Source organism: Macaca fascicularis, chromosome 5 (assembly GCF_037993035.2).
Source record: "Macaca fascicularis isolate 582-1 chromosome 5, T2T-MFA8v1.1".
NCBI classification, from domain to species: domain Eukaryota; kingdom Metazoa; phylum Chordata; class Mammalia; order Primates; family Cercopithecidae; genus Macaca; species Macaca fascicularis.
The window spans coordinates 25,720,933-25,747,875 of record NC_088379.1 but is presented as its reverse complement, the minus strand read 5'-3'; the positions used below and the strand labels follow the sequence as shown (position 1 = coordinate 25,747,875).

The following is a 26,943-nucleotide window of genomic DNA, read 5'->3' as shown; positions in this document are numbered from 1 at the left end:
GGAATAAAAATAATATCACTGGACTCCTTAAAAAAATCCCAACGAGTTATTCAGAAAATATATACTTAAAGTTCTATTGTACAAAATGTCAACAATATGATAATGAATAAAACACAGTCCCTTCTATCAAGTAAAAGGGCAGTCTGTCACACAGAACAATTTTCAGTAATACTAGTAATATCACCTCAGATTGAGAATCCAGTGTTTGGAATTACACACAACAAGGCACCTTTAGTACATATTATAAATTTAAAACCTTACTTGTCATGATAAATGTCTATTCCTTTGGTGACTGCCAAAGGTACTGTCACAGTACTACTAAAGGTATGGTCACAGTCAACTTCAATTATTAGATAGCACTTATATCTAACATTATTTAAGACTTCAAATCCAACTGGGAAGATGGATTTGAGCAAAGAAGCAAATACTAATTTTTTTTAAAATTGTATTTAAAGCACATGCGCACAGGCGTTCATCTGAGTCTCTTCATTTTAGAAACAATTCTGGTAAGCTGCATTATGTCATTTCCCAGTTAAATGAACTGGAAAAGTCAAGTTGAAAATGGGAGTGTTAAACACTAGAGAAGGCTACAGACAGAAATACAGTGATAGCAGTAAAGGAAAAAAAAAGCAGACATGGGAACTCTATTAGACTTGGGAACTCTATTAGACTATGAGCTCTATGAGGGCAGAAATTGTGTTTATTGTTCTACACTATATGCTCAGTGCTTAGTATGGTGCTACCACATGGTAGGTATTCAATAAATAACTGACAAGTAACAGAACATTGAAGAAACTACAAAAGCTAACATTCTGGATTTACATTTTAAAATGGCAAACAGTTCTACACACCTTAATAGACCCTGATGTTAAATATAAATAAACAAAAACACAGATGTTCTTAATAATGACACCAATCTTGCCAAAGAACAAAAAAGATAATCATGTTTAGAATGGACAGTTTATAAAGACACAAAAAAAGAACGTCAGTAAGCTTCGGTTATCTGAAATATTAACTTTAGAGAAACATCTTATTCCCTAATTCCACTGGATAAATGAATTGTTAATATAAAATAATGGGTGGGGCCAGACGCAGTATCTCATATCTGTAATCCTAGCACTTTGGGAGGCCAATGCAGGTGGATCACTTGAGGTCAGGAGTTCGAGACTAGACTGGCCAACACGGTGAAACCCCATCTCTACTAAAAATACAAAAACTAGCCAGGTACTGTGGCAGGGGTCTGTAATCCCAGCAACTTGGGAGGCTGAGGCACAAGAATCACTTGAACCCAGGAGGCGGAGGTTGCAGTTAAGCCAAGATCATTGCACTGCACTTCAGCCTGGGTGACACAGTGAGACTCCATCTCAAAAAGAAAGAAAATTAAAAAAATAAAATAGTTGGTGGTTAAAAAAAAAAACGCACCTATTTCTTATTGTTTGTCAGGCAAGATGGTAGTAATTTTTAATTGTATTAACTTACTTGAAATGTTGTATAAATATTAATGATAAGAATACAATAAGTATATATAACAATACTGGTTTTATTAATCACAAAGTAAATATAGCTAAACAAAACACTATTGCAAAATAGGTAGGAAAACTCACACACTCAGTTCACTATAAACAGCATTCTGAAGTTTCTTCTCCCAACCTGTTTTTTAAAAAAAGAATAAAATATATGAACATACTAGTTTTTAAATAAACATACATCATAATTAAATTTATCTCAACAAAACTTTGGCATCATATTTATTTGTGAAAGAACTTTGTCAACTGCCAATCCCTATATAAAGTGTTATTAAAGATTATTTCCTATATACTTACTATATCCCTTGGCTAACACTGAGCAGCAAAGTCACCAACATGATATTTTAAAATAATATTATTGCACCATTTTATCAAGTTGGGAGGAACATTTCCTTTTTCACTATCAAAGTGCTCAATGAATGTCAAAATCTTCGGATGTTGTACTACTAAAGCTGTAAGGAATGTGCCAAGGGAACAGCAAAAAACAGCCACCTGATGAAGACAGATGACAAGTATCTAGTTATAATTAACTTGTCAGCAAAGTCCTGGATGACAGAGGCAGATTATTGTGAGTTACCAATAGTCAGACCAGTTAGCTCAGCTTCTAACTATCCGGGACAACCACTTAACATCTCAGTTCCCATATGCAGATGCTGGACTAGGGAACCTCTCTCTCCTCTTGCTCTTTGAAAAGTTAGAATTTTCTTTTTATTTTCTGTGAAAGCATAAAAGGAAAAAAGTCACAACTGAAAAGTAAAATGAAAAATTATTTAACTAAGGAGATACTTAATACCTTAAGGATGTATTTATCCATCAGGATATTACCAGTAAGGCAAACAGTATTTAAAACAAACTAATGCAAAGGAGTCTTTCTGACAGAGTTCTTGAATTTTTGCACCATTTTGTTAAAATGTCTAATAGTTCTAATTCTCCCTAAATAGAAACCTATTTGGCCATAGTTTTCACAATTTTGAATGAGAAACTGGAAGGCTGGGGATAAAATATTATTTATTTTGTCTTGCAAGGGTATCCAAGGCACAGAATACAGTCATGGGTTCTTAGTTTCTGTTTCTGATTGGGCCAGTAAAGCTCTTTCCTCATCCCTCTTCTCTGCTTATCACTAGAGACAGAAACAAAAAACCATGGCTTCAGGCTGTTAAAAGCCTAAAACAAAACAAAACAGAATGACGACAACAAAGTAAGGTGGCTGTACAAGCTTGAGGGCTTAAAGAATTAGGAATAAATAAAACATTTTCTTATTTTGCCTTAAGTTATTAGGAAAAAATTACGAACCTGATATTTTAAAGAATTCCTTAATATCTTCTTTCAGTGATTCAAGTTTAATCTCAGGTCTCTGAAGACTGGCCTAATAATAATAATAATAATAATAATAAAGAAAGATAAGGAAGGAAAAGACATCCAAAGTAAATCATTTCAGTTGATATTTAGAACAAATGAAATGTTTAAAAAGGAGTGTCCAAAAATGTATACTATTTGAAAAATCCTCTTGAAGATAGAGCTTAGAACTATCTAGAATAGCTTGTAAGAAAGAAGACTTTCTCACTAACTCTTAAAGGATCTGTGATAGTATACTAAAGTCTACTAAAATTATAAAAACTTGGAGATTATGAGTCCTTATCATCTTTATCTATGGTCTCAAGTTGGAAAAATACTCAGATTTTATAAATTCATTGCCTTGATATTATATTAAATATATATGGCACCTGTACCTAATGACTGAAAAAACAGTTGCATCCATGTAAATGGATCTTTGCATAGTGTCTTCCTCTTTGGATTGCTTTTCAATGTAAATGCATTGTGTATATTTGTAGAAAATACATAAAACTACTAGTTCATAAATGTGTATTATTAGTGTTTTACCTTCAAGTGCATTTTTCCTATTCTACTGGTTTTTCACACTGTAATTTTTACCAAAAAATAAAATTTTTCCTACTTGTAATGGCTTTGATTACTCTCAAAGTGTTGATGTTCCATCACCTAGCTCTGTCAAATTCTAGCAGCATACTTCTTCAGAAGGAATTTCTATTAGAGGATCTCAAATAGAGTATTTCAAACCTAAGAAATCAAAACTTGGTTTTATCCTCCACTCTCTGTCTTGTTCCTTCTCTTACATTTTTCAAATCTGCATCTATAAAATTACCATTTACCAAATCTTCCAAGTTAGAAACTTCAAATTTATTCTCAATTCCACACTAACTCTTCCATGATTCAATGCCTTTCTGGGAGATGGCACTGGTGGCAGTGAGTTTTTTTTTAAAAACCTCCTCGATTTCCACATAAAAACAGACCAAGCAACTAGATAGCAAAGCCAAATCCCTTGGAAAATATTCACAACAAAATTAGATGATAAGCTATCCCCCAGAAATACAAGCAGCTGAGGATAAACCAACTGCCATAAGACCTGTAAGGTATCAACATCTGTACAGGAAGAAGCAGAAGAAACAATTGGCTATCTGATGTAGTGAAAACAAAAGAACCCCAAAGTAGTCAACAAACATACACTTGAACACATGATGAGCCAACTTTAGAGCAGAAGTTAAAACAGGGAGGGGTTTTGCCTAATCCAAATATAGCCAGGTGATATCTGAAGAGACTGGAGCAATCTAGTACCTATAAATTCTTAAAACTGACAAATCAAGGCTCCCTTTCCAAAGTCTGGAAATGTTGATAGAGTAATAAAAAAGGAGAATGATAGGGAGTTAACTCATTACCTTAAACAGTGGTAAATAATGAAAAAGGCATTTATGCTGCCTTTCCTATTGGCACTATACCACTGGATATCTACACAGTAAATGAGGGGAAATGACTCTGCAAAAGTATTCTAGCTAATAACTAAAATAGATATGACATAATTAGAATATCACAACTTTGCAATCCCCAAAGAATTACTAATTCTAGGCATTGAGCAAAAATAGCTACTAACATTGCAAAAGAGATAATCAGACATTATGTGGTTTTCAATGAAAGAAGACTCTACTGCTATTGTCAGGCCAAAGGGATAACACCGGAGTATCATGAAGCCTCTGGGTCCACCTGTTAACTTATAAGACGTACAAAGGACAGAGGAACATGTTGAGTTATACCATGAATTTGCAGTAAGAAAAATCTCCAGGCTATGGGAAATTCTAAGGTCAAACAGCCTCGTTCTTCAGCTGATAAACTGTAAGGAAAAACAAAGGAAGGAGAGAAAACCTATAGCTTTAAAAAAAAAAAAAAGACAAAGACATTTTAAAAATAGGCAGGACTAAACTACAGTGTCTAGAGATATATATTTGATTAATAAAATTATCAAGGAATGCAGAAAATATAAAAAATACTCAATGTCACTAATCACTAAAGAAATGCAAATCAAAACTGCAATGAGATACCATTTCACACCAGTCAGAATGGCTACAATTAAAAAGTCAAAAAATAACATGTCAGGAAGGCTGTAGAGAAAAGGGAAGGTTTACACACTGCTAGTGGGAATGTAAATTAGTTCAGTCATTGTGGAAAGCAGTCTGGAGATTTCTCAAAGAACTTAAAACAGAACTACCATTTGACCCAGCAATCCCAATTACTGGTATATATGCAAAGGAATATAAATCATTCTACTATAAAGACACATGCATGCCTATGTTCATTGCAGCACTATTCAGAATAGCAAAGAAATGGAATCAACCTAAATGCCCATCAACAGTAGATTGGATAAAGAAAATGTGGTACATATACAACATGGAGTACTACACAGCCATAAAAAACAACGAGATCATGTCTAGCAACATGGATGAAGCTGGAGGCCATTATCCTAAGTGAACTAAGAGCAGGGACAGAAAAACAAAACCCACATGTTCCCACTTATACATGGTAACTGAACATTGAGTACACGTGGACACAAAGAGGGAACAATAGACAGCAAGGCCTACTTGAGGGTAGAGGGTGGGAGGAGGATGAGGAATGGAACTACCTACTGGGTATTATACATACTATCTGGGTGATGAAATAATCTGTATACCAAACCCCCATGATAAACAATTAATCTATATAACAAACCTGCACATGTGCCCCTTAAACTAAAAGTTAAGAATAATAAAATATCTAACAGAACAGCTAAAAAAAAAAAGAAATGCAGAAAAGTGATTACCATAAATCTCATGTTATCAGAAATGGAGGGGTTTGTGATTGGGATGGGACAAATGGAGAGGTTTCCAGTGTGGCTGGCAAAGTTTCACTTATAGGGTGGTCATTACAAAGTCCTTCACTCCATAACAACACATTATAGATTTGTATCTATAATATAAATATAAATTTATATACTTATGGGCTAGAAAGGTTCAAAAAAGACAGGATCAAAGGTCCTCCCAATCTATACTTTCTCTCTATTTTAAAGTCCCACATTTAGTCTAAGACAAGTCGTCTTTCTCATTTGAATTACTGCAACAACCTCTAAATTGGGCTTCTTGTCACCTTACTTAAATTGTGACCACTTCCACCTGGCATTCTCAAAACTCCCTTACTCTATTTTTTCTTCTTTCTTAGCATTTGTCACCTTCTATTATACTGCACGATTAATTTATTTTCTATGTTTATTGGTATATCATCTATCTCATTACATTGGAAGTGGTAAGCTCCATTAGGGCAGACATTTCTGCCTTTTTTTACTGTCTGTATCCCAAGTGTTTTCTGTAAACCTAAGTTGTTTTCACATAGTAGGTGCTCAATAAATGTTTGTTGAATGAATGAACCAATTCTCCCTTTCCCAATCTATCTTCCAGCATTTCTTTCTAAAACATAAGTCTCTCCCAGCTGTGGCTCTTCACAGCTTACATAAGAAGTCTACATTTTTTAACATGGCATACTTGGTCCTTCACAATGTAGACCCAACTTATCTCTACAAATTCATCTCCTGCTGTTGCTCCACCAAGTTAACAACAACCTCTTCTCACACCTACTCCCCACACACATCTTAGCCACAGTAAACTATATTACTGATTTCCCAACTCTCAGTCCTTTAAGGGCTGTTCATATTTCCTCAGATGGAAGTGCTCTCTCACTACCTTGGCAAACACCCACTAGCTTCCAAGACATCCTTCAAATATCACCTCCTTTCCTTAGGCCAGGCAGCAAGGATAAAACATTATGTTCCTCTGTTTCAACAATTATCAGATTACAATGTAATTTTCAGCTCACCTATTCATCTTTCTGACTAGACTATAAGTTCGAAGGCAAGGAATGGGTCTTTATTTTTGCATCCCAAGTATCATCCTGGCATTAATTATTGTTTGACAAAATTATATTAACCAAACCACATTCTATTTTTTACCCAATTTCCTCCCCCGCAAAACAAGGAACTTGATAAAAATTATGGTTAAGTGAAGAGACTGTTTTCCAATATGTTACTCCTAGAAAAGACTTTTAAAAGCAGAAAAACCCTGGTAATTATTCAAATGCACTAAATTGAAAGTAAATAAGCTATCTTATACTAGCCTGCACTTGAAAATGATTCGGAGAGAAAACAATTTAAAGAATTTTTTTAAAACTGGTTGTTTTTTCTAAACACTTTCAATATTTTAAGGTTGCTAGACCTCCTAGATATACTTTGCACCCAAACTAATTATAAACATCTTGAAGTATTTGAGGATCAAAAGCAGGACAGTGATAACATGGTAAGGCACAGTGGTTCTCAAACATGATTTAGCAACAGAACCTATTTTGCAAATGAAATTGAAAACCTATTAGGAATCCTATATAAAACACATTGAAAATGGTATTACCAAACAATAAGAACAATGAGCCTTTTCTTGTTTGCTAATGTTATGATTAACATTTAAAAGGTACAGCTTTATTCTGATATAGCCTCAATATCCAATTTCTGTATTTTGTTTTGGTGGTTCAGCATAGAGAAAAGTCCCGATCAAAGACATGCTTGCATTTTTAATAGACTTCCTGGTCATCTCAGCACACTCCCAAATTAAACTGATGTAGGAAATTGAAAGAAGCAGAGTTGGAAATTTTTATTTTGAGATAAATCCTAAAATTTACCACAAATACAAAATCAGACAAAGAGCTTTCAATACTGCTAAAATTACACATAACATGGTTTTACTACTACATGATGGGGTATGACAAGCTCACTTGCCTTACATCTCAGAAGTATACCATCACCAGGGGCCTGTGTTGAACAGAAGCACTTGTGCTTTGCCTGGCCAACCAACCCCAAACACAGTATACCCACTGCATTAAGGTTCATCACTTGAACAACATTCCATAAGCACACATGTGCAAGCTCAGATATTTTAAAGGACCGGTGTAGAATTATATCTTTATAATCAAGCATGCATTTGTAAGAAGTGTCCCAAACACATGACAAAAGATAAGAGAAACAGGTTCTATTCTGGGATCATCCAGAAACAAGTTAATCTGGAAACACAGTAGTGGATTATGTGCTAAGCACTTGATATTTAGTGCATCTGAAAGTGTTATTTCTTAGTATAATTTTTAATTAAATATTTTTAAGTGAATATAGCTTTTCAGAATCCTTAGGTATAATAGAACACAGTTTGAAAACCACTTGGGACTAAATGAGAGTAGGATTTGGCATCAAAAGATCTGGAATCACCTCTCAGCCTAATTTACTAGCTTGTTCAAGTCATTTAACCTCTCTGTATGGCTTTTCTTCTTTATTTAATAGGAAAAATAACACCTTAACTAAGTTATTATGAGTCTCAAATAGAAAAATGTTCGGTTATTTTTAGGCTGTAAAGTCCAATATAAATTAAAGTTGCTGTGCTATAAAATATAAGATGTCCCAGATGGCAATGGACTAAATATCTGTAAAACTGTCAGTGAGGTGGGTGAGGGGGGCTGGAAGTAGAGGCTTTTCAAATATCTATGACAAAAGTTAAGTCTTCTTTAAACAAAATGCCTCTCACTCACTTTAAGAGCTAGTGAAGAATATGCTCAAAAATATAATCTAGTGAGAAAGGGTACAGTACATTTGCAGTTATGGTCCTGCATGCATCCTTCATCCATTTAGTTATGCTGATTCTGACATCCTCCACCCTTCTGCACTCCTAGAAACACATGACCAAACCTCTCCCACTCACACACATACACAAATCTAGTTTCTTTCAATTCCTACTAGAATAGTCCTAATCCAAAGTACTGGCCACTAGCAATCTTAAATTTCTAATCTTGGTGAACAAAAAGAACTGGAGAAGCAAAGCAGCTAAAATAGCAGCTAGGCCAAAGAAGCTGCAAAGTAAGCTGAGGCTAACTCTCCATTAAGTACAAATGAAGGCATAGGAAGTTCTACAAAAAGGGTTCCAAGGATCCTTTAATTCCCTCTAAAGAGACCTCATCCTCCCCGCTTTTCACTATGCTATCATGCTAATCCTGAACTTCATCATTCTGTGCCCCATGGAACTGTAGGGTTAGAAGTGATTACAGAATTCTTCTATGTTGACTAACCATTTAATGCTTGATTATCCGCTCCAAATGATTTTCTGGCTTCAAAACTCTAACTTTAAAACTGTACCTTTCTAACTTAGAAACTGTCTACATCCCTACTTTAGTCAATTCCATCTCTGAACTATTCTACTGGAAAATTCTTACTTACTGATTAATTCTCCTTAAGATTTACCATCACTACCCCCTCCCCTCCACCACTCCACCCTGGGGTCATAGAAATAAGCTTAACGTCTCCTCTGTGAGAGAGCTTCCAATTTGAAGATAGCTACTGTGTCTTCCCTGAAGGCTTCTCCTTTTAAGGCCACAATATATTCCCGGGTTCTTCAAGTTCTCTTCATACAACAGAGCCTTCTTACCACCCTGGCCATTCCTCTCTGAGCAAGGTCCAGTGCAACTTGTTCTCCATTGTGGTAGTTTCTTAACTGGCCTCTCTATTTCACTCACTCCACTAGACCACTGATATTCAAACTTTTCAATCTCAGGACCCTCTTAAAAATTACTGATGAGGAGCCAGTTATAGTGGCATACACCTGTGATCCCAGCTACTGGGGAGGCTGAAGCTAGAGGGTCACTGGAACCCAGCTCTTTGAGACCAACCTGGGCAACATAGTGAGACTGCATCTCAAAAACATTATTGAGAACCCAAGAATGCTTTGTTTATGTGGATGACATCTATTGATATTTGCACTGGAAATTAAAACAAAAACAATTAAAATATTTGTTTATTAGAATGGTAGTTTTTCAAAACATTAAACATAGAGTTCATACGATTCAGTAATTATTCCACTTTTGAGTATATATCCAAAGAAATGAAAACAGATACTCAAACAGATACTTGTACACCAATGTTCATAGTAGCATCTCTTTTTTTTGTTTGTTTTTTGAGATGGAGTCTCCCTCTGTCACCCAGGCTGGAGTGCAGTGGTGCTGATCTCTGCTCACTGCAAGCTCCGCCTCCAGGGTTCACGCCATTCTCCTGCCTCAGCCTCCCAAGTAGCTGGGACTACAGGCACCCGCCACCACGCCCGGCTAATTTTTTTTTTTTTTTTTCCCCCAGTAGAGACAGGGTTTCACCGTGTTAGCCAGGATGGTCTTGATCTCCCAATCTTGTGATCCGCCCACCTTGGTCTCCCAAAGTGCTGGGATTACAGGCATGAGCCACCACACCAGGCCCACAGTAGCATTATTAACAATAGCCAAAGGTGGAAACAACCCAAATGTCTATAGATGGATAAATGGATAAACAAAAATCATATGTACATATATATTAGTACAATGGAATATTATTCAGCTCTTAAAAAGAAAATTCTGGCCTGGTGTGGTGGCTCACCCCTGTAATCCCAGCACTTTGGGAGGCCAAGGCGGGTGGATCACGAGGTCAAGAGACTGAGACCATCCTGGCTAACACAGTGAAACCCCGTCTCTACTAAAAATACAAAAAATTAGCCCGGCGTGGTGGCGGGCCCCTGTAGTCCCAGTTACTCAGGAGGCTGAGGCAGGAGAATGGTGTGAACCCAGGAGGCGGAGCTGGCAGTGAGCCGAGATGGCGCCACTGCACTCCAGCCTGGGTGACAGAGCAAAACTCTGTCTCAAAAAAAAAGAAAAAAGAAAAAGAAAAGAAAAAGAAAAGTCTGACACATGTTACAACATGGATGAACTTTCATGATATCAAGCTAAGTAAAATAAATCTGCCAAAAAAAACCAGATACTGTATGATTCCACTTACATAAGGTACCTAGAGTGGTTAAATTCATAGAGATAGACCACAGAATGGTGGTTACTACAGGTTGAAGAGGGGGAGAATGTGGAGTTATTATTTATGGGTACAGAGTTTCAGTTTGGAATGATGAAAAAGTTTTGGAGATGGATGGTGAGGATGGCTGCACAACAAGGTGTATATACTTAATGACAATGAACTGTATACTTAATGATTAAAATGGTCATTTTTATGTTATGTATATCTTACCACAAAAAAAATCTGTTCAATTCATTTTAATATAACTATAATAAACTCATTGTATACTAACTTATTTTTATTTAAAGTAATTGTATTTTCAAAAATAAAACAGTGAGAAAACAGGGTTTTACATTTTTGCAAATCTCTTTTGATGTCTGTCTTAAAAGAAGACAGCTAGATTTTTTATTCTGCCATAGTTTTCAGTCTGTGGTACTGTGTTGTTTTGGTTGTTGTCCATGGAAAAAGGAAGAGTATTTTAATATTCTTTTTCAGATAAATGGGGATATTCTCCTTTGATAGTATACCAAAATTTATAAGCAGTAGTTTCCTAAAGATTAGTTTTGATGTAGAATCTGACCATCAATAAACTTTCCATACTTTATAACATAAAAATACATTGATCAGTCTTGCACTGTGACTTAATTTTTTACATATCATACATAATTTTGTAACATTATACACTGGTCTTTTCAAATATATTGGTTAACTAAGTTATAAAGTGAAAACATATCATTGAATAAAAAGTAATGTTCATTACTATCACCACGAATATGCAACTGGCACATAGGAACTGTTCAATAAATACAATGGAATATTATTCAGCCCTTAAAAGGAAAGAAAATTCCGACACACGCTACAACATGAATGAACTTTGAAGCCATCAAACTAAGTGAAATAAATTTTTTAAAAGACAGATACTGTATGTTTCCATTTGTATGAGGTACCTAGAGTAGTTAAATTCATAAGACAGGCCGTAGAACATGGTTACTACAGGTTGGTGGGAGCGGGGGAGAAGAAGAGTTATTACTTATTACTTATATATGCCTAGAGAGAGACAGAGAGACATACACAATATATATAAAATACATAAACAAAAAGCTAAAACAGAAGTGATATTTTAAAAGGATATAATGTCCTTTCTCACATCAATCCCCAAAATATCCTTATCATGAGCTTAATAGTTTATACTTGTCTAATTTCTCTCAAGAGCCCATCCTACCACAGATGAGAAGCTCAATTAAAATATGTTGAATTACTACGTATCTTTATTTCTTCCTAATACTTTTGGTTCTTTCCAAAACTGTAGACCAGACCTGTTTCTGTAATCCTAGTCATCCCAGTGGACACACATTGTAGCCAGGAATAAGATCTAGTTTCAAATGGAAAGTTCTGGCTCTGCAAAAGCTGACCATGCCTTATACTCAATCTGCGCTGTATAATTCCAGCCCTGCTCTGGTTTCTCTCACCTGAGGATGGATCCCTCACTGGTTTTCTTTTGCTGACATCTCCAAGCTGACCCCCTTCTCTTCCAGCACTGGCTGTCTTGTCCCCTATTCATCCGTATCTTTATTCTTAGCCTCCTTTCATGGTATACTTTATGCCTGAAAGTCTTCACTTCACATTTAGTAACCAATTTTCTACCTTTCATTTCAACTTGGTCTTACCTAATTCAACCCTACCTGACCTTCTATAAACAACTCAGTTTCCTCTAAAAGCTGAAATAAAACATGAAGAGATGTACTTAAACAAAGTAAACCCACATTTTAGTATTTCTGTTATCCCTTACATACATATTTTCTATGGAGACAAGAACTTTCTTATTTTATAATCCTGTATACCATTATTTATTTCTTTACTGTTTTAACTTTTCAGGATTAAAGGACAAACAGCAGCTGAAGTAGATATGGGTAAGTATGACAGCACTCCCTGGTTCACACCAAATGTAATCAGGGTTCTTGACTTATGACAACAACCTATTAGTTGCGTTATTCCTTCTCTCTTCAAAGCCTATTTTCTTTCAAGTTCCTTCCTTTTGCAATTCTATTATTTATAATGACAATGTGAGCAACAAAACATATTAAACACTTAATGGAATGAAAATAACATTTGGGGTATTACACAACATCCATTTTAAATACAAATAATACATAATAACATGGCTGATCTGGTGCTAATCACTCCATTGTCTAGAAGATGAGTGAGCAAATTCTTTTTATTTATTTATTTATTTTGTTATTTTTGTAGAGACAGTCTTGCTCTGTCGCCCAGGCTGGAGTGCAGTGGCGCAATCTCAGTTCACTGCAACTTCTGCCTTGAACAAATCAAGGGTTCAAGCAATTCTCCTGCCTCAGCCTCCTAAGTAGCTGGGACTACAGACACACGCCGCCACACCCAGCTAATTTCTTCTGTACTTTAGTAGAGACATTGTTTCACTGTGTTGCCCAGGCTGGCCTCCAACTCCTGAGCTCAGGCAACCCGCCCACCTCGGCCTCCCAAAGTGCTAGGATTACAGGCATGATCCACCACACCTGGCCAGCAAATTCAATTTTAAGATGCAGGTTGAATTCATAAAGTACCTCAGAAAACAAAAAACATAGCCCTTTTCTAGAGAACACAAAATTCCACACTCTCTTTAACAAATTTCAACATATAAAGGGATACATTAAAATGCAGTCAACGTTTAAAAGAAGAGCTAATGGTGTGGGGTGGGGAAATCTAAAAATCATTTATATTTGGCTTTGAAATATTCTGTGTGATTTTATATTTCCAACTAAGTTGGGCCAACACTGCTCTAGCACTTTCTGGATATACCCAAACAGATAAAACGAAGGCAGTACAGAAGATGCTGGTGGCATGAAAATGTCCTCTTGATTAAATTTTAAAAGGCTTGTAACAAACCACCAGTTGTTTAAAAATATATTATTAAAGCTGATTGTAAAGTTGCCTTTAAAGAGTTATTTCTATTAAATGTCAGTGCTAATGGATATAAACTAAGGCAAAGTTGGTATCACAGATTCTCTTACAAGTCCAAGATTACGTTATTTTAAAAGATCTATAAATACATTCTTTTAAAGTATGAATCTATAATATTATAGATCTGTCTAATAAATCTACATTGATTTTACAAATAGGCATATACATATAAAATATAGATCTTATTTTATCTTAAGAACCAGCCAAATACCTTTTTGAGTTTCTTGTGTAATCATCTCCTGACTCCTGCTTTATCCTTCTTTCTGTTCTTGCCCAACTTTCTATTTTGTCTATTTTCTAACTTTCTAATTTTCTATTTTTTCTATTTTTTCTTTCTATTCTTTCTATCCTTGCCCAACTTTCTATTACTCCAAGGATTAACCTCCTGATATTATATGTACAGATCCATAATCCTTTTTTGAAATCCTGAAGCCTGAAAAGCTTTGCAAACCAAGTCTTTTCAAAACTGAATTAGAGGCAAAATCTGTCCTGACTTGAACTCACGTGGTACAAAATTGGCAGAAGAATACTTAGGGCTGGGCGCAGTGGCTCACGCTTGTAATCCCAGCACTTCGGGAGGCCGAGGTGGGCGGATCATGAGGTCAGGAGGTCGAGACCATCCTGGCTAACATGGTGAAACCCCGTCTCTACTGAAAATACAAAAAATTAGCCAGGCATGGTGGCGGGTGCCTGTAGTCCCAGCTGCTCGGGGAGGCTGAGGCAGGAGAATGGCATGAACCCGGGAGGTGGAGCTTGCAGTGAGCCGAGATGGCGCCACTGCACTCCTGCCTGGGCAACAAAGCAAGACTCTGTCTCAAAAAAAAAAGAATATTTAGTCATTTATCATACATAGTGTAAAAATTCATGCATTTTGCTGCAGAAACGTTAGTGTATACAATTACAAGGTACTGCCAGATCCTGATAGGGATATTAAATAACAAAATATGCATGAATTACCTTTCTATAATTTAAAAAATAATATGAATTCCTTAATATCTGGTCCTTAGACTTTGCACAAGGGAATGTATGGACTGTATATACTTATTTGTAATACTATCATCTCTTCATGAGGGCAAAAAAGATTAAAATATGATTAAGAATGATTAATATCAACTAAATATTAATGCTACAATACAATAAATAGCAATGTCTTATGAAATGTAAAGTATATACAGATTTAAAATGCATGGCAAAATAACACACAAAGAAAGGGGTGAGTACATTGTTCTAAGTTCTAGCATTATATTACAGGAAAATAGTAAAAGTAATAATTTATGTAAAACTATAATCAGGAATAAGTGCTGTAACTCTAGTGTAGATACCTAAAGAAGAGTACAGCAAGTTAATGAAGAGGAAAATGTAATAAAGGATTTCAATAATCCAAAAGAATGCAGAAATGAGAGAAAACAATATGAAGTAGATCAAATAAGAAACAAATATTAATGTGAGTTATAAAACCATATAGATCAGTAAATTCATTAAATGTAAATAGACTAAATAATAAAATTAAAAGACTATTAAAAAAATACAAAGGCCAGGCGCAGTGGCAAACGCCTACAATCCCAGCACTTTGGGAGGCTGAGGCAGGAGGATTACCTGAGGTTAGGAGTTCCAGACTGCCTGGTCAACATGGTGAAACCCCGTCTCTACTAAAAAAAAAAAAAAAAAGACTCTAGCTGTCAGTCTGGATTTTTAAGAAAACTATATGACGTCTTTACAAGATATACATTAAATACAGTCACAAAGAAGGTGAAAATAAAAGGATAGAAAAAGTCATACCATGCAACTGCTAACCAAAAGAAACCTGATGTAGCCATAGTAACACCATACAAAACAGACTTTAAGGCAAGAGCCTCACCAGAGATAAAGAAAGATACTTCATAACGATTCAGAGGTTAAACCAACAGGAAAATATCATAAAATCAATCCACATATAACCACTAAAAATAGCCTTAAAATACATAAGCAAAAATCTGAAAGAATTAAAAGGAGAAACAGACTAATACACAATCATAGTGGGAGATTTTAACATATTTATTTTAGTAGCTGATGGAACAAACAAAAAAATTCAATAAGATTATAGAAGAGCTGAACAGCATAATTTCCAACTTGGCCTCAGTGACATATATAGGTAATCTAACCCAACAATGGCAATATAAACATTCTTTATGAGGTCACATAGAACATTCAGCAAAGCTGACTATATTCTGGGCTATAAAGCAAGCCTTAGCAAATCAAGCAAATTAGCAAAGCAAGCTTCAGCCTAGAAATCAATAACAAAAATATTTTTTAAAGTATCTCAATTGCTTGGAAATTAAGCAATATACTTCAAAACAGCCCTTGAGTTAAATATTAGAAAAATTTTAGAAGATATTAGAAAACATTTTAAACAAAAGAATAATAAAAATATGACTCATTAGGACTGTGGAATGCCATCAAAGCAGTGCTCAGAAGAAAAATTATAACCTTGCATGCATGTTTTATAAAAGAGGAAAGACTTCATGTATGGCACAAGCTTCCAATTTAAGAAACTAGAAAAAAAACAGCAAATCAATCTCAAAAAAAAAAAAAAAAAACAGGAGGAAATTAATAATAAAGAACTGATCTGAAATTAAGAGAAAATCAGTAAACCCAAAAACTGGTTCATTGATGAGACTAATAAAATTAATAAACCTCTAGCAAAATTGTTCAAACACAGACACACACATACACACACACTAGTTACCATTATCAGAAATGGTAACAGATTTTTTTCAGATATTAAAAAGAAATAGAGGTTTATTATGAACAACTTTAGGCCAATAATTTATACAATTTAAATAAAAACAAATTCCTTGAAAAACGCAACCTATCAGAACAAACAATAGAAACATAGAAAATCCAAATACTTCTGTATCTATCAAAATGAAATCTGTATGAGCCGGGCATCGTGGCTCATGCCTGTAATCCCAGCACTATGGGAGGACAAGGCAGATGGGTCATATGAGGCCAAGAGTTTGAGGCCAGCCTGGCCAACATGGCAAAAACCCATATCTACTAAAAATACAAAAATTAGCCAGGCGTGGTAGCACGCGCCTGTAATCCCAGCTACTCAGGAGGCTGAGGCAGGAGAATCGCTTGAACCCAGGAGAGGGAGATTGCAGTGAACTGAGATCATGCCACTGCACTCCAGCTTGGGCAACAAAGTGAGATTCTCTCTCAAAAAAATTTTGAAAAATTAAAAATAAATAAATCTGTATTAAAAATCTTGCTAATACAATACTGAAGTACAACAAAGTTGGAGAATTGACACCACCAACTTCAAGACTTATAAAGGTATGCAATCAAGCCAGTGTGGTATTGGTGAAAAAACAGACACACAGATCAATAGAACAGAATAGAGACCTAAAAATAGGTCCACATAAACATCACCAACTCATTTTTGACAAAGGAATAAAGGCAATTCAAGGATGAAAGACAGTCTTCTCAGGAAATAGTACTGGAACATCCACATGCAAAGGAGAAGGGAGGAAGAGAAAGAGATGGTGGGTGGTGGGAGTGGGGGACAAGAAATGGAATCTAGAAACAGACTTAGAACTTTCACAAAAATTAACTCCAAATGAAGCATAGACCTAAATGTAACACATAGAAATATAAGATGTCTAGAAGATAACATAGGAAAAAATCTAGATGACCTTAGGGTTTAGCTATTAATTTCTAGACACAATACCAAATGCACAATCCATAAAAGAAAACAATTGATCAACTGGACTTTATTAACATTTAAAATTTCTGCTCTTAAAAAGATATTGAAGAAAATAAAAACACTAGCCACAGATTGGAAGAAAATATTTGCAAACAATTATACCCAAACATACAAAAAAATTCTTAAAACTCAATAAGAAAACAACCCAATTAAAAAATGGGCAAAAGATCTGAATAGACACCTAACCAAAGAAGACACACAGATGGCAAATAAACATAAAAGGATACTTAACATCATATGTCATTAGGGAATTGCAAATTAAAATAATAAGATATCACAACAAACATTAAGATGGCTAAAATCCAAAACAGTGATAGCACCAAGTGCTGGGGAGGATGTGGAGCAACCAGCACTCTCATTTCTTGCTGATGGGAATGTAAAATGGCACAGCCTCATTGGAAGACAGGTTGTCAGTTTCTGATGGTTAACCACTCTCTTACCACACAATCTATCAGTTTCACTCTTTGGTATTTACCTAACATAGCTGAAAATTTATGTCCACACAAAAACCTACATATGAAGGTTTATACCAGGTTTTCTTTGTTGTTGTTGTTCTGTTTTGTTTTGTTTGAGACAGAGTCTCGTTCTTTTGCCAGGCTGGAGTGCAGTTGTAGTAGCAGGATTTTTTAGGGAATCAGAGAGCCCCAGGGGTTGAGGAGGATATTTATTATTTAGGTGCACCAGCCCAGTCGGATTAACATCCAAAGGACTGAGCCCTGAACAAAGAGTTAAGTTACCTTTTAAGCATTTCATGGGGTGGGAGAAGATCTGTGCAGGTGGAAGCATATAACAGAAGCAAGAAACAAAGACAGTTATTCAATTAATTGAGACACGCACTACATCGTTTCTTACTTTTCAAGGAAAAACATATTTTACGGCTTGAGTTTATCTGTCTAGTGACCTTGCAGCTGCACAGCTAGAGAAACAGGGTCTTTACAATGCCCAAGAAAGGGAGAGATAAGGCTCACTAGTCACAGAAAAACGGGCAGTTAATTTTTAAAGGACTCCAGCTCTTTGTCTTTCTCGGGTGGAATTGGGTTTTCTTACATATAACTGAGTTTCTGCTTACACATTCTTTAATTTCTTTTAATTCCTGTTCCACAGTGGCGCGATCTCAGCTCACTATAGCAGTTTTATTCATAAGTGCTAAAATTTGTATGCAACCAAGATGTCTATCAATAAGTGAATGCATAAACAAACTGTGGTACATCCATACAATAAAATATTACTAAACAGAAAAAAAAAATCAGCTATCAAGCCACAAAAAGACAGAGAGGAACACTAAATGAACATTGCTAAGTGAAAGATGCCAGTAAAATAACTACATACCATAGAATTCCAACTATATGATATTCTTAAAAGCAAAACTATAGAGACAGTAAAAAGTGGTTGCCAGAGTCTCAGGGGGAAGGAAGTAATGACCAGGTAAGCCACAGGGGATTTTTAGAACAGTGAAACTATTCTGTATGATACTGGAATTGTGAATACATAAATACAGGACATCATGTATTTGTCAAAACCCATAGTAACCATGTACAGTGTGAACACCTGGAATTCCAGCTACTTAGGAGACTGAGTCGGAAGGATCCCTTGAGCTCAGGAGCTTGAGACCAGCCTAGTGAGACAAACATAGCAAGACACCATCTCACAAAAAAAAAAAAAAAACAGACCTGCAAGACAAAGAGTGAACCGTGAACCTTAATGTAAACCATGAACTTTAGTTAATAATAATGTATCAATATTAGTTCAACTGAAACAAATGTATCACACTAATGCAATATTTGTTAATAATAGATGAGAACTGTGCAAAGGAGAGGGATAAATGGAAACTGTACTTTCTGCTCAATTTTTCTGTAAATGTAAAGTCTATTAATTTAAAAATATTCTCAAATAGAAAACTCCAGACATAGGCTTCGTTGAAGAATTCTTCCAAACATTTAAAAAATAACAAATCTCATAACACTCTTATGGCAAGTAGAAATTTTAAAAGGGAGGCAACATTTCCCTACTCATTTTATGAGGCCAGCATAACCTTGACATAAAACTTGACAAAGATGGTTACAAGAAAGGAAAATTACATACCAATCGTTTTCATGACAGTATATCATTCTTTATACACTATTTCTTGGAGTTCTGTTAGCTCCACTGTAGAAAGCTACTACAAAAGAGTGTCACCCCCAGCCTAATAATAAGAAAAACAGTACAATATTCAAAAATCATACATTTTGAACCCATCAGGAAACTGAGGCTATAAGACAACCAAGTGAATTAAATTCCAAGGAGTAACAAGCTCCTTCAAGGACAAATGGGATTCCAAACTACTTCACCTTTGGTAGAGCACAGAAAGAAAAGGAAGCTACTATACAAGAGAGTAAGAAGAAATGAACTAAAATGTTAACTATTATAGACAAGATGTGGGCTAGTGTGTCAGTTTGGAATAACTGGGAACCCAAAATGCAAGGGGAATTCACACATATTTGCATACTCTTTTCCATGGGTCTATGCCAGATGCCCACACAAAAGATTGAGAGCAGAAAGCTACAAAGAGCACTCTTCTGTGGCACAGCTGTGCAAAAAGAGATAGGCTGCCACTGCAGGACAAGCATAAAACTGTGCTACCTTGGCCAAACTCTCCTCTCATCTGAAGCAAAGGACGAAAAACACGGGAGAAGGTTCAGAAACCCTCCCATTCTGAAGACAAGGCAGTAATTCATTGCTTTTGGGGGTGGGATAGATACAAAAACCCTCAACCTCATAGGAAAATAAGAAAACTCTTGGGCCTAGGATCCTACAACAATACAAAGCAGAGGTAAACTAGCACTAGGGCAGAGCAGGTATGGGTCTTTCACTCAATACTTACCACAGATACAAGGCAGAACTGGGCTGCCAAAGGGATAAGGGGATGGAGCATGCCAAAGCTGGGAAAGCTCCATACCCAAGGATAAAGCACATGGACTGAGTCAGAAGAACAGATGACTCCTGCACCTGCTGTGAGCCCAGGACTGAATAACAAACAACAGACTTCTGCTGGGGACAAGAGCACAGAGAGAGATCTCCCCCTGAGGAACAGGCAAGGAGAGACTGAAGAAAGTCAAGGATGTAGTAGAAACAATAAGAAAAACTCTGTAGTACCCTAAGATCTATGCCAAGCACAAAGTAACAGCAGTCTGCTACTGGGTTTTCTTGTTGTTGCTGTTGTTGTTGTTTGTTTTTTTGAGATGGAGTCTCGCTCTGTCCCCTAGGCTGGAGGGCAGTGGAACGATCTCAGCTCACTGCAACCTCCACCTCTCGGGTTCAAGCAATTCTTCTGCCTCAGCTTCCCAAGTAGCTGGGATTACAGGCATGCACCACCACCCCTGGCTAATTTTTGTATTTCTAGTAGAGACAGGGTTTCATCATGTTGGCCAGGTTGGTCTCAAACTCCTGACCTTAAGTGATTTGCCCACCTCAGCCTCCTAACTACCACTAGTTTTAAAGGAATCTGAAGCCTGTGATATAGTGAAGGTAATGACAAGAATAACAAAACCCAAACCCAGCTTGAGCCTTGTCTATATTGACTGAAGCCCCTACACTCAGTAAGGATATAGAATACTGAAACAAAATTGTCTACTAGACCTAATTGAAAATTACGGAACAGAAACAGCAGAATAAGCATGCTTTTCAAGTACATACGAAACAAATAAGGTAAAACATATCCTGGATCCTAAAAGTAAGTAAGTTTAAAAGAGCTAAAATCATACATACTTTATTCTTGACCATAAGAGAATTAAACTAGAAATCAATCAAAGAAAGATACTGGTAAAGAACGCATTTATAAAAAACCCATGGGTTATTAGAACCCATAAAATCACAAGAGAATTTTTTAAAATTTTTAATTGGGTGAAAATGGCAATAAACTATATACTAATTTATAGACACAGATAAACCAGTACACAGAAAGAAATTTACAGCATTAATTAGAAGAGAATAAAGATCTCAAATCAAAAATCTAAATTTCATCTAAATAGCTTAAAACATGCAAATTAAATCAAAAGCAAGCAGACAAAAATAATAAAGGAAAAAAATCAGAGCAACTGAAAACAGAAAAACCAAGAGCTTCTTCTTTGAAAGTATTAATTGATAAATCTCTAGCCAGATTAATTAGGGAAAAAAGAACACATGGCCAGGCACCCCGTGGCTCACGCCTGTAATCTCAGCACTTTCGGAGGCCGAGGCGGGCAGATCAAGGAGGTCAGGAGATCGAGACCATCCTGGCTAACATGGTGAAACCCCGTCTCTACTAAAAATACAAAAAATTAGCTGGGCATGGTGGCAGGTGCCTGTAGTCCCACCTACTCAGGAGGCTCAGGCAGGAGAATGGTGTGAACCCAGGAGGTGGAGCTTGCAGTGAGCCAATCTCACACTACTGCACTCCACCCTGGGCGACAGAGCGAGATTCCATCTCAAAAAAAAAAAAAAAAAAGAACACACATTACAATATAAGGAATGAAAGAGGGGTTATCACTACAAATCCTACAGACACTAAAAGGACTATAAGGGGATCACATAGACAATTTTATACCAGTAAATTTGTTAAAATAGATTAAGTGCAGCAACTTCTTGAAACATAAAAACTACAAAAGCTTACAGAAGAAGAAATAGATAACCTGAATGGCCTGCATATATTTTTAATTGAATTTTTTTAATTAAAAATGTGTCCATAAAGAAAACTCTAGGCACCAGTGACTTTGCTGGGAACTCTACCACATATTTAAAGAGAAAATAATATTAATTCTACATAAATTCTTCCAGAAAATAAGGAACACTTCCCAACTCATTTTATAAGATCATCATTACCTGATATCGAAAGCAGACAAGCAGACAAAGTGTTACAAGAAAAAAAAAAAAAAAAAAAAAAAACTACAAAGAAATATCTTTTTTTTTTTTTTTTGAGACAAGGTCTGGCTCTATCACCCAGGCTGGAGTGCAGTGGTGCAATCTGCTCACTGCAACCTCTGCCACCCAGGTTCAGGCCATCCTCCCAACTCAACCTCTCAAGTAGCTGGGACTACAGGTGTGCATTGCCACACCGGCTAATTTTTGTATTTTTTTTAGAGATAGGGTTTTGCCATGTTGCCCAGGCTGGTCTCAAACTCATGAGCTCAAGCATCTGCCCACCTTGGCCTCCCAAAGTGCTGGGATTACAGGCATGAGCCACCGTGCCCAGCCACAAACCAGTATCTTTCATAAATACAGTTACAAAATTTCAGCAAAATGTTAGCAAATTGAGTCAAGAAATATATAAAAAGGATAATGCATCATAACCAAGTGGAATTTATCTCAGGAATGCAAAATTGGTGCAACATTCAAAACCAATCAGTATTACTCATCCTATCAACATGAGCAGGAAAAATAATATGGACATATCGACAGATATAAAAAAAGTATTTAACAAAGTTCAACATCCATTCATGATAAAACCCTCAGAAAACTAGGGATAGAATAGAGCTTCCTCAACCTGAAAAATAAAAAGCATCTGCAAAACATTGCACTGGAGGCATTATCCAGTACAATAAGTCAAGAAAAAGAAATAAAAGGCACACAGATTGGAAAGGAAAAAGTAAAACTGTCTTTAGTTCATTATGATACATGTACCTGGAAAATCTTAAGTAATCTAAGAAAACGTACTATAACCAATACATAAGTTTAGCAAGTTCTCAGGATACATAGTAAATAGATCAATATCAATTGCATTTCTGTATGTTAATAATAAACAATTAAAACTTAAGTCGCCATTTATAATAGCAGCAAAAACCATGAAATACTTAAGGGAAAAATCTTAACAAAGAGTGTACAATATTTCTGTGCTGAAACTACAAAACACTGACAAGAGAAAATAAAAACAATATTAATAAATGAAAAGACAAACCATGTCCATGGGCCAGGAAATTTAATATTGCTAAAATCTCGATTCTCCCCAAATTGATCTACAGATTCAACATAATCCCAATCCAATTTTCAACAATTTTTGTAGTAATTTGTAAGCAGATTCTAAAATTTATATAGCAAAGCAAAGGACCTAGAATAGCCAAAATAATTTTGGGAAAAAAAGGAACAAATTTGGAGGACTTTGATCTCAAAGCTTACTATAAAGTTACAAAAAGCAAGATAGTGTGGTATTGTATGATGAACAAATAGATCAATGGAACAAAATAGAGAGCCAGAAATTGTGTGTGTGTCTGTCTGTGTGTGTGTGTGTGTGTGTGTGTGTGTGTGTGTGTGTAATTGATTTTCGACAAAGGTGCCAAGGAAATTAGCAGACCTGTCCCTTTTGGATAACAACCACGTAACTCTTCAGTCTTCATTCCTCCTCTGTACCCCACAAGCACTGCTCTAATCCCTCCAAATTGATCGCCACCCCTTTAGCCTCTGGGTGCAGGACAAGGGCTGTAGGCAATGTTCTCCTCTACCTCCGGTCCTGTTCCTGCCCTGCTCCTTCACAACTTTAAACAATAATCTTCCCAGAAAGATCTCCCTGATAGCCTTGATCCCTCCCTCCCAAGCAATTCATTAATTGGTCCTCTAGTTTCAGTTGATTTGCCCTAATTGATTGAGGTACTACTCCTCACTGTGCAATTCTGACTCCAGCACTTTCTACCTGTGTATGCTTAGGATAGGTTTTTCAACAAATCAGTAATGGAAATACTGGATATCCACATGCAAAAAAAAAAAAAAAAAAAAAAAAAAGGCTTACCTTGCACCATATACAATAACTAACTCAAAATGAATCACAGACCTAAATGTAGAAGCTAAAACTATAAAACTTCTAGAACAAACAAACATAGTAGAAACTTTTTTAAGACCTTGAGTTAGGCAAACACTTAGGTAGGGAACAAAAAACACAAATCATAAAACAATTGATAAAAATTTATGTCACCAAAATTAAGCGTTTTTCCCTTTCAAAGACCCAGTTAAGAAAATGAAAAGATAATCCACAGACTGGGCAGGGCGCGGTGGCTCATGTCTGTAATCCTAGCACTTTGGGAGCCAGAGTCAGGCAGATCACTTAAGATCAGGAGTTCGAGACCAGCCTGGCCAATATGGTGAAACCCCGTCTCTACTGAAAATACAAAAAATTAGCTGGGCGTGGTGGTGGATGCCTGTAACCCCAGCTATTCAGGAGGCAGAGGTTGCAGTGAGCCAAGAAATACCACTCCAGCCTGGGTGCAGAGGGAGACTCCATCTCCAAAAAAAGAAAATAATAACGACAGACTGGGAGGAAATATTTGCAAGACGCATATCTAATAAAGACTTACATCATAAAGAAAGAATCCTTACAACTCAACAATAAGAAGACAAACAATATGATTTTTTTTTAATGGGAAGAAGATTTGAACAGAGTACCTCACCAAAAAATACATAAGCACATGAGAAAATGCTTAACATAATTAGTCATTAGGGAAATGCAATAAAAGCTACAATAAGATACTATTACACTTCTACTAGAGAAGTATAATTAATTAATAAAAATAAATAAAAGACTGGCAACATCAAGTGCTATCAAGGATGCAAAACAACTGGAACTCTCAGAACTGCTAGTGGGAATGGAAAATGATACAGCCACTTTGGAAAAGTGTGACCGTTTCTCATAGAATTAAACATTACACTTACCATACAACTCAGCAATTCCAACCCTAGGTATTTATCCAAGAAAAAAAGAAACAAATATCCAAGCAAAATCGTATACTAGAATGTATATAGCAGCTTCACTTATAATCTCTAAAAACAGAACGCAGTCCAAATGCCCTTCACACAATAATGGATAAACAAACCATTGTACATTCACTGAAATATTACTCAGCAATAAAAAGGAACAGAACTACTGAAATACCAACAAAATGGATGAATCTCAAAAGCATTGTGTTAAATGCCAGAAAGCAGGCACAAAATGTACAAACTGTATGATTTCATTCATGTGAGTCACAAAAAAGGTAAAGATCTCGATCAATCTGTGCATCCTCAGTGCCTAGCATGTTATAAAATATCCAAAAAAATGCTAGGTGGTGGACGGATAGACGAGGAATCATTGCAGGGAGGGTAAAGTGCAAGAAAGTGATATATTGACCACAAGGCAGAAAGGTACCTGGGGACCCAAGTCCCCCCACAGGACGGAAAAAAGTGAGGGAAGGCGTGGTCCAAGCTACCTTCAGTGAGTCCAGCAGCTTAAAAAAAATAGACCCTGTAAATGACTGCAAGAATAGATAAATGAGTTGGTAAACCAAGCGCTTCTCTGGTCTGAAAAAAGGTGTGATGCGCCCCACCCTCCTTTATAAATCTATTAACTATGCCTGGGGCTGAGGCAGCAGAGCTTGCATCAGACAGGGAGGTGGGGGGGTTTTTTGTTTGTTTTGTTTTGTTTTTGTTTTTTTGTCTGTTTGTTTTTTGAGCACCAGAGCGGAGCTGGAGAGGTCAGAGGCGAGCTCTGGCTTGGGTGAGGAGGGTGAAGAAGAGACACCGCTGCGGCCCCGCCCGTCTCCATCCCTTCCCACTCGGCCTCACTTACCCAGGCCTGCCGTTCCAGCTGAGAGTACAAATTGGAGCCCTTGAGCTTTTGGACTATCTGGGCAATAATGAGAGAGAGGTCCGACTCCTCCTGCAACATTTCCCCTGCCCTAGCCCGCCAAGCCGCGGGGACAGGCCGCCGGCGCGGAGCGAACGGGCTACCGGGTCCCACTCAGGGCCAGTGACACTTCTCCGGGACCTTATTACACTGGGACTCCTCCAGCGGGCGTTACCAGGCAACTGACGAGCCGTGTGTCCGTCCCTCTCTGGTCCCCTCAGCGCCTGAAGGCCCCAGCATCTGCGTTCCGCCTGCGGAAAAAGACCGGGGCGGGGAGGACGCTTTTCACACCATTGTTCCTGCCTTGTCTATTTTGTCTATGTTGAAAGGCAGGAAAGCTCATTCCTTCGGAGCCACAGCGCCTCTGATGCACAAGGGGGACACGGAGAATTGTGCATTTTACTATATAAAGGATCATTTTCTTCCACCTCTCAATTTCTGCACAAACAGGACTGTGGCACGCAATGATACTGCGAATTACAACCAAGAATTGTTAGGCTCTGACACGAGCTGCGTGAACGTGTTACAGTTTCCGCCTCTGTAAAATAACACCCAGTTTGCAGGATGTTGTGATTTGCTGAGGTAAAAATCCTGAAGGTGCCTAGCACTGTACATAGCACTCCATTTTACTTCATTTTCTCTCGTTTCTGTTCTCTAGAGTCTTACACCAGGAATAAGTAGACAATCTAGTCTCATCTAACAGCTACAAATTAACCAACAGGCATTCTTGGTAGGTTTTCTGCAAAGCATTAGGAATTCAAGGATGAATAAGACATTGTCTCAGTCTTACCATCTAGATTCATCCTCTTCCATATATTCATTTATTCAAGCATTTTTCATAATTCATTCAGCTTTCAACTTATAGAACGTTTACATAAAAGGGACTGTGTGG

The 26,943-nt window shown here is 36.7% G+C and overlaps 1 protein-coding gene across 13 annotated transcripts in view; it reads right to left on the bottom strand.

The window, feature by feature from the left end:
• Positions 1 to 26,203, bottom strand: part of TBC1D19 (TBC1 domain family member 19) — a 146,951-nt gene extending 120,748 nt beyond the window's left edge. For 8 of the 13 annotated variants that reach the window (XR_012434766.1, XR_012434767.1, XM_005554634.4 and 5 more), the window contains exons 1-3: positions 25,995 to 26,203; positions 2,820 to 2,892; positions 1,605 to 1,650 (exon numbers count right to left, since the gene is read on the bottom strand). Coding sequence is in view for 7 of the 13 variants with exons in the window: in XM_005554634.4 (XP_005554691.1) it covers positions 1,605 to 1,650; positions 2,820 to 2,892; positions 25,995 to 26,093 (218 nt within the window). In the remaining 6 variants the exon portion in view is untranslated. Of the gene's footprint in view, positions 1 to 1,604; positions 1,651 to 2,819; positions 2,894 to 25,994 lie in introns of those variants that run through there. The other 5 variants (XR_012434768.1, XM_074039499.1, XM_045392220.3 and 2 more) reach the window with 3 other exon arrangements.
• Positions 26,204 to 26,943: the final 740 nt, after the last annotated feature.